Below are 18,170 nucleotides of genomic sequence, written 5' to 3' on the forward strand. Positions count from 1 at the left end.
ACGATACTGAAAGTTGAAGGAAAGACGGGCCTGCGGCTCCCTCAGGCTGCATTCGGTGGACAATTCGAGGTCAAATGTTTGTTGCATTCGAAGCCGACAATTTACAGTCGAAGTCACATTTGCAGTTAATCATGTGAGGACGTCCCTGCGATGCATACACCACTGGAGTACAAACGTACATTTTACGAAACGTTAAAGAAATTACGATTTAAATTTCATATTACGAAATATTTAAAAACGTCAGCACGTAGCAGAAATAAATAAAACACAGCAAATAGCTGGATATCGTGATAATGGGCGATAAGACCGTCTTACCGCCTGGCTAGTTGCTTCGAACCGTCGGGAGGCTGCTTGATCGTTCAAAGGCCCGTTGACCAAACGATCAACGCATTAACCCATTAAAACGCCAACGATCCGTCTGAGTACACGGACTCTGAAAACGGTAACCAGTGACCCAGCTGTCCGCATGGCATCCGAGGCCACACCGGGCCGGACAGCGATGGCTCCTTCTCCACAACACCCCCAATCCATTGACGGGCATGTAAGGGGATTGGCGGGCGTGCAAACGAGAGGCATTGTCGATCCTTTTTAGACATCTTCAGCGCTAGCGCTGATGACAGAAGGTTGGCCGCAAGACACTACCAGGCACGGCTATCTCGTGATGTCTGCGGTCACGTGTTCTCATGACGTCACCGTTTCCCGTGAGGTTGGTTTGAGAGCTACGCTACGGGGCGCCCAGGAATCGTAGATTGGGTAGCAATTGATGACGCCACTGGAATAAGCGCTCTATACGGACACTGAAGGAAAGACGGGCCTGGTTGGCCGAAGGATTCAGTAAAATACGTATATTTACAACAGATGATGCCAATGATCAAGAGCCTCAGCGGCAGAGAGCGCCCGGTTACCCACCGAGTACGTCGGAGCTTTGTCATCAGATAACAGGCCAACCTGCCCGTCAACCGGTCCTACCGCCGGCACTATAACACTCTAAAACATATACAAAACAAAAGAGCTGATGAGTTCAATTCGACGTTCTGCGAGGCCGCGGCCCAGACTGTGAGGATGATTGGAAATCAGGCGACGGTCCCGGCGCGGGACTTCTCAGAGGCGGCGTCGCATCGGAAGAGCACCCGCGCGCGCACCGCGCCCGACACTGCCAGTCCATCAGGCCCTGGTCACGGCCGCGCCTGAGACGGTCCACAGCGTGCGCACGCACTCACGTCCGAGCACACCGCCGACGCGCTCACGCCTGCGCGCGCGCGCACAGGCGGTCGTGCGCCACTCGGCGGCCGCGGCGGGCCGCTAAAACCACAGGGCCCGCGCCAGCGCCAGCCGTCAGTCCAGCGAGATGATGTCGGGGGAGGCGGGCGCCGCCGGCGGCGCGGCCGGCGTGGCGGCCGGAGCGCTGCTGCCGGTCGGCCAGCCGCTGCTCATGTGCGGCAGCGGCGGCGGGATGAACGGCGTCCAGGCGTCTGCCGGCGGCAGCAGGCGGGTCAGTCGCAGTCGCGCGGGGTCCGTCTGAAGCGACGGCTCAAACGCAACACGGCCGGGGGATGCTGAACAGGGGATGAGCGTTCAGGGATGCTGGTCAGGATCACGTTCAGGGATACACGCCGGGGAGTATCATACATGAGCATGATCTATCGGTCCACTGGAGGGGGTGGCTTCACAGGTCTGGGCTATATGTCCAGAGCATCCCGGCCTCGCAGGGGGCACACATCACACCAGTGACCCTGGCAATCAAGACGGGCACAGCCACACCTGCCTTCCTGGTGGTTACTGCCACCTGCACGTACACCCCTGAGACCCGCGAAGCACACCTGGCATCTACCAGCAGGCACGACAGTCGCTTCTTTCAATGCTCCGGGCTGTTGCCGGCTAACACGTACCCATGAAGGGAAGACCGGTGGAGGTCGGTGACCGGGCCTGGTAGAAGGGCGGCGGCGCCCCCGGCGACATGGACATGCTGCGCAGCGCCGCCAGGCTGCGGTCAGGTCGGGTCGGGTCAGGTCAGGTCGCGTCAGAGCAGCGCCACGCGAACAGCTCCGCTAAGGGAGCTGGACGACAGCCAAACCCAACACCAGCATAGCACAGAGCGCACGGAAGACGTCAGGCCTTCTCGAGAAGCCGGCACAGCTATTTATGATTACGGGAAAATAAGCACACCAATTTGTTGTTTTACGGAATACAGCGCCAAGAGACAGCGCGACAACGACCAAACCTTGACCACAAACAACGGCGGCCAGGATGGTCCGGGTGGCCGCACGGCCCGGTGACTGGCGCCTCCACGGACAGGGCACTATGGCGCGGCAACGGCTGGTGCCTCCGGCGGACTTCCGACAAACCCTTACCTGCTGGACGCGCCGACAGATGTCGACACTTCCGGCGACGAGGTCGGCTTGCTCCCGGAGACTGCAACAAGGCACAAACAGACATCAGGACAAACTATCCCAAACGCGATGTACAACGCACGAGCAATAACATCAGCAACATTGCCCTTCATATGAATACTTTTATGGTCTTCCAGTTTTGCAAGTTTCGCGCACAAGCAGTCAGCTAACCGCAGGAAAACCAGAGGATTGCAAAATTAACGTTCAGATAAGGAACATAACTGCGTATGGTGAACATCGAATGACACTGAGTGCCTTGCTGAAGTTACCATTTTTGGACCAGCTATACTCTAGATGGTCACGCACTGTTATTGCATACAACAGACAACGTGAATATGGGAACACTGTTAGACTTAAAAGCACTGAACATATCATATTAAATCTGGACATATCAGTTAAAGAAGGCAGCATGCAGTTCACGGTTTATCTTGGCGTGGCAAAATTTATCTTGGCATGCAAATTTATCTCGGCATGCGAATTTATCTTGGCAATTGAGTAAGTGCACATTCGATGATTCAACGTTAGAGGTAAGTCGGCATAGCAGTGCAACGGTATAACTTTTCGGTGTCGCAGATTGTGCAGCCATATTCTCAGAGAAAACCAGATGCCGTAACGACATCAGTGAAGCGACATTCGCCAAGAAGTGGTCAGTAGGAATGCGACATTTAAGCGTCAGAGCAGAAGCAGGGAGAGACCAAAGCCACCTCATGCTCGACGGTGGGCGCAGATGCCCAGCTCAGGGGACCTGAAGCCGCGACAGTGGACGTCACGTGATCGTGCCGGGTTAGTGGGGCGGCGAGCCCCGGCCACTCAGAGCATACTGCTCCGGGTCAGCCTTCGACGGACGCATGCTAGGCGAAGCCCTCGACGCGCGCGAACACCCACAGGACAGCTTGATCTTTGTGTCGCCAACGGGCGTCGACTGCCATTTGCCTTCGGCTGCGGCGGCGGCCACCAGTCGCTTCTTGGGCGGCGGCGGCGCCTCGTCGTCGCTGTCCGACAGCGTCAGGTCGACGCACATCGGCTCCTTCTTCTTCTTCTCCGGGGAGCCCTCCTTCTCCTCCGTCACCTTCACCTCGTCTGACGGAGGACAGACCTTCATCAGTCGGCGCATCTCACCCATGGCCGGTCGGTAAGGGCGCATCACCGGATCAACCGCTGCAGGCTTCCACGTGCCTTTCACACAACCAACTACTTCCCGAAACGCAGTAAAAAAAATCGGAACGACTTCGTTCGTTTCCGCATGCCGGACTACCTTCCCAGAGTATACATGGGAACGACTGATACAGCTTCGGCATGAAGTGGTCGCGACGACCTGACAAGTCCAGCAGTAACACATCGGTGCTATACAAGCGCGGGAACACTCAGCATCACGCGTCAAGACGGTTCACAACACAAGTCAAACTGTCCATCCCGCCGTCCCCGCACGCCCACAGCACAGGTCGGCCTCGCCCCAACAGAATCACGATGAGGACCATCTGCCCGGCCAGCAGTCCTGGAGTCCAGAAGAAAAAGTCTCTAAGTCCACAGGTGACAGTCTTGAAGACCAAGGGTCAATACTTCTGGAGTCCAGGGGCATGACCCGTCCACTGGGAGCAGGGAAGGCACCGAGGCATGACAAGGCGGGGGGGGGGGGGGGGGGGGGGTGCTCACCGGATCCGGAGTCATCCTCCAGCGTCTGCACCTTGACCGCCGTCTCCTCCTCCTGAAACGAGAGGCCCCGGTCAGCACGCCCCACACAGACCGGGGAGACACGCGACAGGCTGACCCCAGCCGTCCCCACCGGCGCCGGCGGCGGCGGCCGGCCGTGCCCGGCTACGGCGACGACACGGACGTCACGCGGCCGTCGCTCACGCCAGCCCGAGAAACACGCGCACGGTGTGCACGGCCCACGACAGTCCCGGACGCCAGTCTGGTCAGGCCGATCTCTGCGTTAGCCACGACAGTCCTACTCGTCAGCCACTGCTGTCTTACTCGTCAGCCGAGGTCGACCTCCGCGTCAGCCACCGCTGTCCTACTCGTCAGCCACTGCTGTCCTGCTTGTCAGCCACTGCTGTCCTATTCGTCAGCCACTGCTGTCCTGCTTGTCAGCCGAGGTCGATCTCCGCGTCAGCCGCGGCTGACCTCCCCGTCAGCCGCGGCCGTCCGGCCCCGCCGCGCAGCCGGCTCACCTTGGGCTTTTTCTCCTTGACCTCTTTGGTGAGCTCGCGCCACGAGCCGTCCTGGTGCAGCGTCACGTCCATACACGAGCCGCTCGTCTTCTTCAGCACCTCGGCGAAGTACCTGCGGCGGCGGTGCACACCGGCGGCCGGTCACACCGAGCGATTCAGACCAGTGCACTACAGCAACGGCATACATCTTGCGTCTCAAATCCTTCATGAATAACTCAATAAGTACCTGCAACTTCTTTTTAAGGTGGTACCAGTTAGTCATTCCGGAACCCGACCCAAGTGGCTGACATTTGGTCTCCAAGACGGTGAAGACTGGCCCATACAACCCATGAAACACACACTATCATAGTAAGACAGCAGGAGTCTGTTCTGCTTCACCACAGCCCTAGTAGTCGCCATCCACCCTCGGGGACTCACCCGTCAATGACGAGTCTGTTCTGCTTCACCACAGCCCTAGTAGTCGCCATCTACCCTCGGGGACTCACCCGTCAGTGACGAGTCTGTTCTGCTTCACCACAGCCCTAGTAGTCGCCATCTACCCTCGGGGACTCACCCGTCAATGACGAGGCTGGAGTACAGTGCCGGCTTGTCACACACGGGACACACCCAGGTGGGCTTCCGCTCGTTCATCTGGATGTACAGCGACGCGTCGAAGCACTGAAGACAGAGGGCGCTCGGTGAGATGATCCGGGTCCGGGTCAGAATGATTCGGGTCCGGATGATCCCGGTCGGGGTCAGGGTTCGGGTCGGGATGATAATGGTCGGGGTCAGGGTCCGGGTGGGGATGATCCGGGTCCGGATCAGAATGATTCGGATCCGGATGATCCCGGTCGGGGTCAGGGTTGGAGTCGGGATGATCTCGGTCAAGGTCAGGGTCCGGGTCGGGATGATCCCGGTCGGGGGTCAGGATTCCAGTCGGGATGATTCGGGACCGGGTCTGGATCACACGGGTCCGGGTCGGGCCGGGCCGACAGCCGGCCGGACGCTGACTGGGAGGGCGGAGCCACGGTAGCACCCGGTGGCGGGAGAGTCTCAGGCGCCGACGCAATAGAAAGGCACGACCCTTGATGCACTGGCTTATCTCACAACACTGCGTGCGCGCATGCGTCAGCCAAGCATTGTATGCTGGTGGAAAGACCTGGATCCTGAAATCGCTTCGAATTTAGCTGATTCCTGACGTCTGCTACGTGAACGTGTAGGTCTTCCGCGACCTACCTTGTTCACGGGTACGTCACCACCTGCTGCAAACCCGCCACCTCCTACTTATCGCCACATCCTCGACTGCACCCACCTGCAGGTGTTGGCAGGTGGTGGCCCGACACGGCAGCTGCATCCGACACTTGCCCAGCGGACACTGCAGGCTGCACTTCAGCGAAGTGGTGGCGATCTCGTCCTCGAAGCCCTCGCACAGCTTCTCCTTGACTGCAGGCATCAAGCGGTACAGGTCGACGCACGCGGCATGGTGGGCCCCGCCCGCGGGCACTCAAAGCATCGCCCCACGGCTGGTGCCGCCGCGGCAGCGAAGGACACTGACCGCACTGCGGTCTGAGCGCCAGCAAAACTGGCCACCGAGTACAAGGACCCGAATAACCGAATATGCCCGAACACGCTAAGCGACGTGGACTGTTGAACGTCTTTGAAAATGCGGCGGCTGCCACCTAACAAAGACAAACTTATCAGCCGATTGGATTCGTCTCGAAATGCTAAGAGACGGAGGCGATAATCGCTGTTATTGAAGCAGCGCCACAGCATACACACATACATCAATTGCGCCACAGGAACGCAAGGCGCACTGGTTTTACTATATCTCACACGCAGGTAGACTCGGCGCTCAAAGCAGGTGACGTACCGGGCGCCATTCCCTGACGTCCCCGCGATCAGCCGTTCAGAATTTCCCACGCGCTGCGTACTAGGCCATTCATCGTCTCAACCGGACCCCTCCTGAGCCCCTTCGTGCATGCGGATCCTGTTCTGAACGGCGCGTTCCCGCAACTTCTGTACACCGTCATTAGTTATCCCACCTGATCCAGACCGTAGGTCCTACCCGCCCGACACGGTCTGGAACTCAGATCCTCCCAGCCCGACACTCACTGGGTCTGGACCTCAGGTCCTCCCTGCCCGACACTCAATGGGTCTGGACCTCAGGTCCTCCCTGCCCGATACTCAATGGATCTGGAACTCAGGTCCTCCCTGCCCGATACTCAATGGATCTGGACCTCAAGTCCTCCCTGCCCGATACTCAATGGATCTGGAACTCAGGTCCTCCCTGCCCGATACTCGATGGATCTGGAACTCAGGTCCTCCCTGCCCGATACTCAATGGATCTGGGCCTAAGGCCCTCCACGCCCGACACTCACTGAGTCTGAACCGAAGGCCCTCCCCGCCCGACACTCACTGAGTCTGGACCTAAGGCCCTCACCGCCCGAAACTCACTGAGTCCGCGCGTAAAGTCGGCGTTCTTGGCGCCGCGCGTGCGCAGTCTCGTGAGCAGGTCGTGCGAGCTGAGCCGGCGCACCAGGCAGATGGTGACGCAGTAGGCGCGGCCCAGCTCGACGCCCCACGAGATCTGCACCGTGTTGGGCTGCACCGGCGAGATGCGGCACAGCGGCGTGATGTTGACCGGCTTGGGCGGCCGGCGCGGCTCCACCCCCGGCTTGGTGCTCATCACCGGGTTCTGGGCACAGACCGGGCGAGAGGGTCACCGGACTGACCGACGCGGCACTCAGACGGCCGACAGGTAACTTCAGCCCGCCGCCAGCCCACTCACGCCGCCGCAACCACGCACAAGTCTGCCCCAGATGCGGGACGACCACGGCTTCACTCAGCGCCGCTTGTGGGACGCCCGGCTCGACGGAACGGAGAGCCGGGACGGCTGGCGTCTGACAGCGGACGTCAACGCGACGCGGGCTTGGCGACCTAATGGGCTGCAGCTGCCTCGATCCCGCCCAGCGAGCGTGCATCGCCACATCAGTCGCAATGGACATCCAAGACATCCGAATATCCTCGCACGTGATATTAAACACGCCCTGTCCGAACAGTGATAAGGTGATAAAAACGGTGATAATGGTATCAGTGGCATGGCCACGTTTCGCTCAGCGGCCTGAGCTCTGGAGCAACCCTGTCAGTGTGAGCAGACGGCCAAGTCGGCCTCTCGTCTGGGGCGAGCGCCTCACCGGCAGCTGGCAGGTCTTGTTGTTGACGCGGACAGAGATGTTGGGCGGGAAGTGGTCCTCCTGCGGACACGACGTCTCCAGCATGCACAGCCGCATCTGGATCTGGGACACGGCCACCGCCAGCCGTCAGAAGCCGCGTCTCCGCAGAGCTCATACGCAAGCATTAACACGCTGGCAAGCGTCATTCTCGGATCCGATACCCAATGTCAACTGATAACGCGAGACACTTTGGTCAACAGCGTCGTCTTAAACACGGATTTCCCGTTCCAACATGTTATCGCTGTCATGACACAGTTCAACTAGCTCTACATGCTGTTATATAGTCGGTAGTCGCAGTTCACCTCGGCCTGGCGACGGCATCCCGCCTGGTCAAGCTGGCGCGAACAATGGTCCAGGCGGCGGTGCGGCGGCCGCTCTATGCAACGCACGCGCCGCTACCGAGGCGGGCGGGGATCGAGTGGTGTCGATGTCAGCTGCACTACATGAACGGGGTACTCTGGTCTGGTGTCGATGTCAGCTCCGTTACTTGGAAGGGGTACTCTGGTCTGGTGTCGATGTCAGCTCCGTTACCTGGACGGAGTACTCCGGTCTGGTGTCGATGTCAGCTCCGTTACCTGGACGGGGTACTCCGGTCTAGTGTCGCTGTCTGCTGCATTACCTGGACGGGGCACACTGGTCTGGTGTCGATGTCAGCTCAATTACCTGGACGGGGTACTCTGGTCTGGTGTCGATGTCAGCTCCATTACCTGGACGGGGCACACTGGTCTGGTGTCGATGTCAGCTCAATTACCTGGACGGGGCACTCTGGTCTGGTGTCGTTGTCAGCTCCATTACCTGGAAGGGGTACTCTGGTCTGGTGTCGTTGTCAACTCCGTTACCTGGACGGGGTACTCTGGTCTGGTGTCGTTGTCAACTCCGTTACCTGGACGGGGTACTCCGGTCTGGTGTCGTTGTCAACTCCGTTACCTGGACGGGGTACTCCGGTCTGGCTTCGATGTCAGCTCCATTACCTGGACGGGGTACTCGAGCTTGGTGCCGATGCGGCCGTCGTGGTTGGACGCAATCTCGTCGGCCTGCTGCGGCGTCAGGTGGAACCCGAACGTGCCGTCGTTGTAGCCTTTGCCGGGCACAGGCGACGCGGCTGGCGGCGCACGGATCGCCCGTCGAGGTCAGGCGACTCACGCGGCGCAGCTCACACCTCGCATGTGAGCCGGGCGAGTTCACACGGCCCGCGCGCACGGCAGACGGGCGAGCCGGGCCGGCCTGCAGAGGCGGTCTCCGGTCGGCCCAGCCATACACAGGGGACGGCATCGCCGCTGTCGGTCCGCAGCCGGCCGAGAGGATCGGGGCGGTGGCGGCGGCGGCAGGCCGGCAGTCTTCCCCGGGGCACAGCTCGACCCCAGACAGGGGCTAGCGCCGACAGTGGTCAGATGATGGCGCACAGGAACAGACCGTGTTGCGGGGTCGGAGCAGCAGCTACTGCTGCGGGTGGTCCGGTTTTCTACCATGAACTGGATTTGTGCATGCCATCAACACTCCTATGCGTTTCTGTGGCACATCTCTTGGCATCTCCGCTGGCTCACGAAAGCATGCCAGTCTGGTCAGCCACCATCGTCGCTTTGACCGGCTTATTGATACATATCCAACCCTGTTCTGTAGTCGCTACCGGGCCAGACGTCCGCCACCCACCCCCACCTACCGAGACTGGTGGGCTTCATCAGCTGGCTCATGACGTCGAAGAAGGGCAGCGTCTTCAGCACCACGTCCGGGTGCGTCGGCACCTTGGAGCCGGCTGGCGTCGCCGCCGGCTTGCTGGGGTACTCGGACATGTACATGGGCGTGAAGGAGCTGCGGCCCTGGCGGCGGTCAGCGCGCCCGTCAACGCGCGGTCCGCTCCGCGGTCCCCGGCTGCAGCACCGCGGCTGGCGGCGATGCCGACCGCGACACACGCACGAAATAGCCAGCGACTCGGCACGAACACCGCAGACAGGCGCGTTTGCCGCCCCCCCCCCCTCCCCCCAAGTATTTCTTCTGAAGCTTTATGGCACAGCCACATTCAGCGCCGTTTTTAGCGCTGTGGTGCGTACCGAGCTGCCGTACAGAAGTTTTGAACGCCGGCCAAAATGTTCAGAAGAGTCTGACATGACCTCTGACCTATGACCCCACGCAGTATTGGTCCCATGGTCAATGAAGAGAGGCTTCATCGGCCAGAGAATAAACACAAGCTTCATCGGTGGCGTTCCGCTGACCGGCGCCGCTAGTCGGGAGGACAATACGGTGGGGACACAGCTGGGCATCAGTCGAGACAAACGCAGCATAGCTACAGAACAGACGGCACACACGCGTCAGGGCTGGACAACCAGACTCGGACGCTCTGAAAGTGCGCCCTGATGGTGTCACCCAGAGAGCGTATGCCCTGACACCCGGAGTCACCCGGAGACTGTATGCCCTGACGCCCGGCCTCACCAGGAGACTGTATGCCCTGACGCCCGGCGTCACCCGGAGACTGTATGCCCTGACGCCGCGGCGAGCAGCCTCACCTGGAGCATGGCCTGTGTGTAGCCGCTGGTGTATGGGGCGCGCTCAGCGGCGCCGCCGCCGCCAGCCGGGTTCATGTTGGGCTGCACCAGGCCCGCCTGCGACCTGCCGGCGGACACGTGGCCGCTCAGACGCACAAACGACGGTAACGGTCGCCACGGCCCAACACAGACGACGGTAACAGTAGCCACGGCCCATCACAGACGACGGTAACGGTAGCCACGGCCAACCACAGACGACAATAATAGTAGCCACGGCCCATCACAGACGACGGTAACGGTCGCCACGGCCCAACACAGACGACGGTAACGCTCGCCACGGCCCACCACAGACGGCGGTAACGGTAGCCACGGCCAACCACAGACGACAATAATAGTAGCCACGGCCCATCACAGACGACGGTAACGGTCGCCACGGCCCAACACAGACGACGGTAACGGTAGCCACGGCCAACCACAGACGACGGTAATAGTAGCCACGGCCCATCACAGACAACGGTAACGGTCCGCCACGGCCCAACACAGACGACGGTAACGCTCGCCACGGCCCACCACAGACGACAGTAACGGTCGCCACGGCCCAACACAGACGACGGTAACAGTAGCCACGGCCCACCACAGACGACGGGTAACGGTCCGCCACGGCCCAACACAGACGACGGTAACGGTCGCCACGGCCCACCACAGACGACAGTAACGGTCGCCACGGCCCACCACAGACGACGGTAACGGTCGCCACGGCCCACCACAGACGACGGTAACGGTCGCCACGGCCAACCACAGACGACAGTAACGGTCGCCACGGCCCACCACAGACGACGGTAACGGTCGCCACGGCCAACCACAGACGACGGTAATAGTAGCCACGGCCCATCACAGACGACGGTAACGGTCGCCACGGCCCAACACAGACGACGGTAATGGTAGCCACGGCCCAACACAGACGACGGTAACGGTCGCCACGGTCCAACACAGACGACGGTAATGGTAGCCACGGCCCAACACAGACGACGGTAACGATAGCTACGGCCCGCCATCGTCCTACATTATCTTCGTGTCACGTCTGATGTTATTTTGCGAAACTATTTTCGGGCCACCAAATGGTAATGTCGTCGGGGACGGATACGTTTTTTGCACATCAAATATAAACTGTGAATATAGGATTGAAGATGTGTTCAGCACATGATGACTTGTTTTCATATTCGGATCAATAAGTCATGACTGGCCTGCATAGTTTCAGAGGGAATGTTCCACATTTGTATGGATTTTTGGACTGGAAGAGTCAACGTAGAGATCATTCGGTGCAATTCACAGTCCTGGCCCTCTTAAGACCCCCTCCAGTTTCTGAGCTTCACGCCCGCGAAGCTCAGAAACTAGAGGGTTTTTACCCAATAAAGAACTGTTGTCTAGAGCAGACTTCTTCGTGGAGACTATTTCAAGGATATTTCAGGGTTAGGTAAATTAGGGAATGGGCTTGGGTCATGACGTCATAGGTAAGGAATGGGGTTACCCCAAAGTACGAAATGAACTTACATTCGCTCATGCAGAACGGGGTTCTGAGTTGCTGCCTATGACGTCTCAAGTACCTACGTCATACAAAAGCGACCATCCTCTCAGCCGTTGGAGCTGTTATGACGCGCTTCCTCTGACGTCATAGGTCGCAACCCAAGGACGGCGTTTGGTAATGGGGGATGCGGGCGAGGCCATGCGTCAGCGTAGCGCCCCTCCTAGTGCAGTGTCAACACCTACCAAATCACCGCGTGTGGCGAAAACACGAGGTTGACTTTTGGCCGGCCCGATTACAAAAATCGCAGCAGCAAAATCGCCACCCTACGACACCCAGCCACAACCAAACACAATCATGCCGCTCCCCAAAAGCGGCTACATGTGGGTACTGTCGCCGACAGCAAACGGATGACCGCAGTGCCAGTAAAGCTGCGCCGCCACGGCAGCCTCACCTGAGCGGAACCAATCTCGACCCGACGACGCCATAACACAGTCGGCCCCCGTCACCACGGGAGGGGATGGGTAGGACGCGCTCATAACGCCGCTGCCACATGCCCGGGCCCGCCGGCCTGCTCCCGGCAGCGAGAGGCCGGCCGCACCGCACCGCACCGCGGGTCAGCAGGCGGGTCACCGTGACGAGTCGAGTAATCGGCGCGCCGGCTCCGGGGCGCGCGCGGTCAGACGGCGCGTCCAAAACTGCGCGCCACTGCCCGCCGGCGCTGACATCTACCGGCCGGTGCCGTCACTTAGCATCGGCCGGGCGTGGCTGGGGCCCCTTCTTTATCAGCATGGGGACTACGGCTTCACGCTATGAGTCAGTGCGGGACTGCGAGGATTGCGGTGCAGACTTTTGACCGGCGAAAAACAAACTAAAAAATAAGGCACTTTACCATGAATGTATTTTATCGGGGTTCGCGGTTTCCAAGGCCACGAGCGTACATGACACGACTGGACCCACGGACAGGACGCCATGCAAAATAGTCCAGTTCTATATATCGCACGTACTACTACACATCACCCCTCGCATTCTGAAAAAACTGCGCAAAAATCAACATATGTGAGTGCCACTCGACACGATTTTGTCTCTGTGTTCTGTGTCAAACAAGTTTGTTGGGAGCACTAACGTGATACCGGCGTTGACTGTTTGGAAGCTGCGAGCAATGGGAAAATGAAGCCTGCCGGCCGCAAGGAACGCCATTTTACGCATGCGCGATAGACCCCCTACGACATAGCATACTGACGAGGAGTGGCGATTAGTGTCGGGGGCGTGACGTGGGCCGGCGCCCGACAGCGTGATGCCTAATAAACTAGTCATTGGTGTTTTACGACGCACCCAGCTGCTGAGGCTATGCGGCGTCGAATGCATCTCACCCTGGCGCGAAGGGCGGGCGCAGCGGGGAATCGAACTCAGTACCGGGGATTTGCGGTTTCCCAAGGCCGCGAGCGTGCATGCCGTGAGGGTCGTACTGGTCGCACTGGTGACTGTATGACTTACCCCGACGCGACGCCGTCGCCGCATATTGAACGACTACCCACGGAATGCCTTCACTCAGGCCGTGAGGGTCGTACTGGTCGCATTGGTGACTGTATGACTTACCCCGACGCGACACCGTCGCCGCATATTGAACGGCTACCCACGGAATGCCTTCACTGACAGCCGTGGGCTGCCTATGATCTGCCATAGGTCAGCGACCTCACACGGCTTGTATGCATTTACTCAAACGAAAGGATCGGCTGGTCAGCTGCCCACAGCCACACGTTAGGCGCGGCTGCACAAACGTTGGAGATATTTTGAAAAACCTTCGGGGGCGGGGTCAAATTGAATTCCCCTCATCCAAGCGTTTATTAAGGGAGTATCCCACATTTTTGCACCCTCAATTATGGTTACATCAGATGTGTACGATTTAATCAGTGATACCAGTTTTCTCGAAATCCTCCTGGTTAACTCCGCATCTCTGTTTGAATTAGCCGACCCTGTGAGAGAAATCTCATTTGGCTCCCTGTTCATTACTGCGGAAGTAATACATTTAATTCGACTTCTTTTTTCAACACGTGAAACGCTGTGGAATACGTGGCCTAGATCCATACAAGGTCTATAACAGATATGTACGTGGTCGTGGTAGATACATGGTCTGATCAAGGAGTCCGATTCCATGCAGGACCACGAGTCATGGTTGCAACCCATGCGCACCTGATGCCTGCGGATGCATCGGTGCTTTCGGGTCCTCCGTGCCGTCCGGTGTGAACATACGCCACGGCGCTAGTCTGAGAAAGCACATACATTCTGACCGGCACTGACGGACACCAACGACACCCGAACCGAACAGCTTTTGCCGTTCAGTTTTTGAAATTACCGTTGATGTACACCGATTGTCCAGGCTAACGCGTTTAATGGGTTCGACCGACAGAAAAAAGATTATTCATTTATATATCAAAAATTTGAGCTACTGTCTGCTTTTTGGCTAGATATTTGTTCGTCACCCTAAAATAATTATGGGACGTTTTGGTTTCAAGCAGGGTTAAAAGGTCGGTTTATATCATATGGGACCAACAAGCTGAGCATCACGAAATAATGGCGGGACATTGGGCCTTAGCATTATGGTGAGATGTACTAAACAAACCAACGCAAAAGCGACAAAACTTATGTTGCTGTGCAGCTGCTGCGTCTGAACAATGCTCCTCGATATACCAGTATTCTCCCCTCGTGCCAAAACAAAGTTGGAACACCTTGTGGTAGGTACAGCCTCTACATTGCCCGAGGCATACGAAGACGGCGTGCTTATTGGAGGCATTGGGGCTGCACTCATCCTGCTATAGACACCAAATCTAACTTTGCAGCAAACTGAATGCCATTCTGGATAACAGTTCACTTCCAGCTCTACACAAGTATCATGATCGCATCTTTGGAGTCTTACAACACTCACTTATCAAAGCCTTCACTGGAGAAAAAATAACACCCGAGGTCAACTGTGCTGACGTTGATTGGTCTAAACTGATCCCTCCACAAGTAATGCAGTTTTGACAAGACAAGCTTGCTTTGTTTGTTCTCATTCACATGAGCCAGTCGAAATAATTAAAACAAAGCTGAGGTTAATGCCAGTCCAATGCACGACTCCGTATCTCCGTGACCGGCACAGGAGATCGCGACTGGTCCCCGCATGCGAATAACCGCATTTTCTCGCATGTCGGAAAACGCGAACTACCACACGCCATTTTTCCACGGCGGGGGTCGACTTGAACTTTTACATGGCAGGCAGGGGGACAGTAGTAAGCCGAGCTCCGGCTTGGCTGGCCAGCGAATGCGGCGACGTTGGAACATTCATGGATTCCGAAGTGGGTTTCCACGTGCGTGACGTCACGCAGGAAACTCACAGTACAATGAACTCAATGTGTCCTCTTGGATGACAATCGCCTGTCATGCCACGCCTCTTAACCACACAATGATAGACATACATCAACACAGGAAATGCAGCACTTCAACTGAGGATGCCCGCTGAATGGGGCAGCCGGAACATGCACCCCAGTCAACAAGGACAGGCCGTCATCACTCACTGGATGGTTTTGTACAGCTCGCGGATCTTGTTGACGACGGAGACGACGCGCGACTTGGCCAGCTCGAGCGCACGCGCCTGCAGCTCCTGCTTGCGTCCTGTCTTGTTGCGGCCGGCGTAGCCGAGGAGCATCACCAGCTCAGACACGCGAAATGTCATCACCATCCGCTGCCAGGCAGAGGCGCGGAGACTGATGTCATGTCAGGGGTGTACTCGCAACCTCTATCCCGGCCGTCCACTGTTGAGAAGCGAGAGAGGGACTGGCATGATGCAATATCAGATATGTGCTGGGACACCCATCATCCCCTGCCATGCATGACACCATCAAGTTATGACCTAACTGAGTGCATATGCTGCCTCCCCTCAACCTGCTGGTTTCAGCCACAACACCTGGATTCAGGCTGCCTTAAGTGCAACATGGCTGACTCCTGACAAGACCACTTCTATTGCCTGGGGCTTCAACAGCAGCAGCAATCTTGCAATTGCAAGTGTGCCTGAATTGGGGACAAATTGTGCACACTCTTGACAATAGTAGTCTGATTCTATGATGTTGGCAGCAATTATCTTGATGATATTGAGGTCACACAATCAGTAATCCTGGGGTTCCTTGATTAGCACAGAGACATGCATACATCATTTAAATAGCACAGAAGTATGACAATTGAATAGTTGTTCCACAAACTTGAACTAAGTGATGTGGTCAAGAAAGCAAAAAAGCAATTATTATGGTCAAATATGAAATGTAGCTGCCAGTCTCTAAAGGTTGCAAGTCTTTGGACTTATTATGTATCAAGATAATGGAATGTTGTGTATGTGACACATCCCAATTGCTAACATTACATATTCTAGTTAATACTGTGAGACTTTCCCTCTCACAAGTACCCATGTAAGCTGAACGTCCACATGGTCAGGCCAGGTCCACATCTCATCTTGCAAACAGAGCCACCACAATGGTTCCATCTGGCATCAGGTCTCCCTGTCTTCAGACTTTGAAATGTAGCCATAACATATCTCTCAATAGAACCATGGCTTATAGAACTATAATAACAAGGTGCCCTGTAGTGCAAAAAACGTACCAAACATTAACATGTTTTACTTGGGTAACTTGGGTCACCTGACAAAATATGAGTATGGAATTTGGGCTTGCTCCAATCCTGGAATGATGCTAACATATATAATTATGATAAAGGTGCCTACCCCAAGGCAGCTTTTGGTTTACCTCTGACTGCTATTCAGCTGCATGTCAAAGATTCAGCTGAATGCAAACAGACATCTAGGGTGAGGATTGATGCCCCATCAAAGACACTCTTTGTGAAACTTGAAAAGCAGAACTTTCAATTATATAATACTGTAGTAGCAAGATATATGTCTAAGTACTCAGAACAATCCCAGGAACCCAACCACATTAAACACCAGTCGATCAGCCAGTCTTCAAAAATCCATCCACAGCCCCTCATGCCCCCACATCACCGCTCTAAACCTCTTGCCGCATGAGGTAAACTCAGTGCAAGCCAACTTTGTCAAATTTTCAAATGATCATGTGAGGTTTTTCTAGTTGCTTTCCCTGAAATTATCTGACCAACACCATGCTTTCTTGAAACAATGGCTGTCTATGTGATGAAACTGGCTGAGCCACATACCAAACTCCTAATGGCTCAGATTTACTGTGCATACACCCTAAAATTGTTGCCTGAGAAGTCACTGCTACACAGGCCATGTTATGCATTACATGTGTTTTTAAAGCCTGAGCTACGGTATCCTGGACCCACCCTTCAGATCCAGGCACACGTCTGACAGCACAACATACAAGGATACTATACAAGACCAGCTACCAGGCAGAGTGGCAGCAATGAAATCACTTGCAGCCTCTAGGCAATGCAATATTAAATTTGGACACTCAAAAGCATACTAGCAAGCTGCTAGAAGCAGCCTAGAAATATAACTGAGAATGAACCAATGAGACAAAATTTCAATGGCTGGATGGCCAGGACCAGATTGAACTGCAAGATGGTGTGACTGCAAGTATGTGCGGCACAATCTTGCCCATAAAAGTCTAGATCAACTGGAGGCTGCAGGAGCATTTTCAGTCAGCACATGGGCCAACATGGCTTACCCATTATTGTCCTCACGGCATATGCCATACCACAGGCATTAACACTGCAGGCTATAGTTCATTATTTTTACTTTTATAACACTGGCATTAGAGAAGCATTAAATCAGATTTATCATTACTCCAGAAGTTCATGAACATGTCGCCCACAAACAATTCTAATGCTCTGTTATCGGCACAATGTGAGAGAAAGAGATCCATTGTTTACCATGCATGCTTACCACCAACCTTGAGTTCCTCCACATCCGACATGATGGAATTTGTCACTTTGAGTAATACCTAATAACTCGCCTCCCTGGGTTAAACTAAACTAAATGGCCATAGCCTGAACATTTCTAACACAGCTCTCATGGAGATAGGACTTGGCATCAATTCATAGAACTCGCCATAAACACTTGAACCAAAAATCACACCCGGCTGTAATCAGGTACGCAACAAAACTTGCGGTATAGATATCCGACTCAACGCGCTTCAAGGTGCGCAAGAAAGGTAAAACCATCTAGTGATACTCTATTCATCTTCGTTTTATGTTACCATGACGTCACCGGTTTTGAGACTTCAGTGCACGGCGGGCAATTAAACGCTGAAAGCAATCCCAGCGAGGCAGTCCGAACATCAAAATATTCGTGCAGACAGTAAAAGAATCCGTAAGTGGAAGTGTAGCGCGCGGCGTATCTATCAGCCGCTAGCCACATGCTGCTTTTTCCAATGTGTGAGTACGGCTCTTGCTTG

At 56.1% G+C, this 18,170-nt stretch overlaps 1 protein-coding gene across 1 annotated transcript; it reads right to left on the minus strand.

The window, feature by feature from the left end:
- Positions 1–1,164: 1,164 nt before the first annotated feature.
- Positions 1,165–17,901, minus strand: LOC119094976 (E3 SUMO-protein ligase Su(var)2-10). The gene is made up of 16 exons (XM_037217886.1): positions 17,667–17,901; positions 15,330–15,496; positions 10,275–10,377; positions 9,434–9,590; positions 8,745–8,875; positions 7,735–7,836; positions 6,995–7,235; positions 5,853–5,983; positions 5,115–5,218; positions 4,562–4,673; positions 4,044–4,095; positions 3,276–3,470; positions 2,352–2,412; positions 1,890–1,984; positions 1,439–1,472; positions 1,165–1,249 (listed from the first exon to the last, which is right to left on the minus strand). Exons 1-16 carry the CDS (start codon positions 17,688–17,690, stop codon positions 1,165–1,167), a joined length of 1,794 nt encoding a protein of 597 aa, XP_037073781.1. The 5' UTR covers positions 17,691–17,901.
- Between the last annotated feature and the right edge of the window lie 269 nt (positions 17,902–18,170).

This window comes from Pollicipes pollicipes, unplaced genomic scaffold (genome assembly GCF_011947565.3).
Source record: "Pollicipes pollicipes isolate AB1234 unplaced genomic scaffold, Ppol_2.1 Scaffold_4219;HRSCAF=4965_pilon_pilon_pilon, whole genome shotgun sequence".
Lineage (NCBI taxonomy): Eukaryota > Metazoa > Arthropoda > Thecostraca > Pollicipedomorpha > Pollicipedidae > Pollicipes > Pollicipes pollicipes.

What these genes read in the sequence shown, in the direction of transcription:
- LOC119094976 (XM_037217886.1), bottom strand. Translation starts at nt 17,690, where the DNA reads ATGTCGGATGTGGAGGAACTCAAG. An exon ending in GGAGGATGACTCCGGATCCG is followed by an intron (nt 3,471 to 4,043) that starts GTGAGCACCCCC and finishes GTCCTCCGTCAG; the next exon opens with ACGAGGTGAAGGTGACGGAG. An exon ending in TTCATCCCGCCGCCGCTGCC is followed by an intron (nt 1,250 to 1,438) that starts GCACATGAGCAG and finishes GCGCGCGCGCAG; the next exon opens with GCGTGAGCGCGTCGGCGGTG.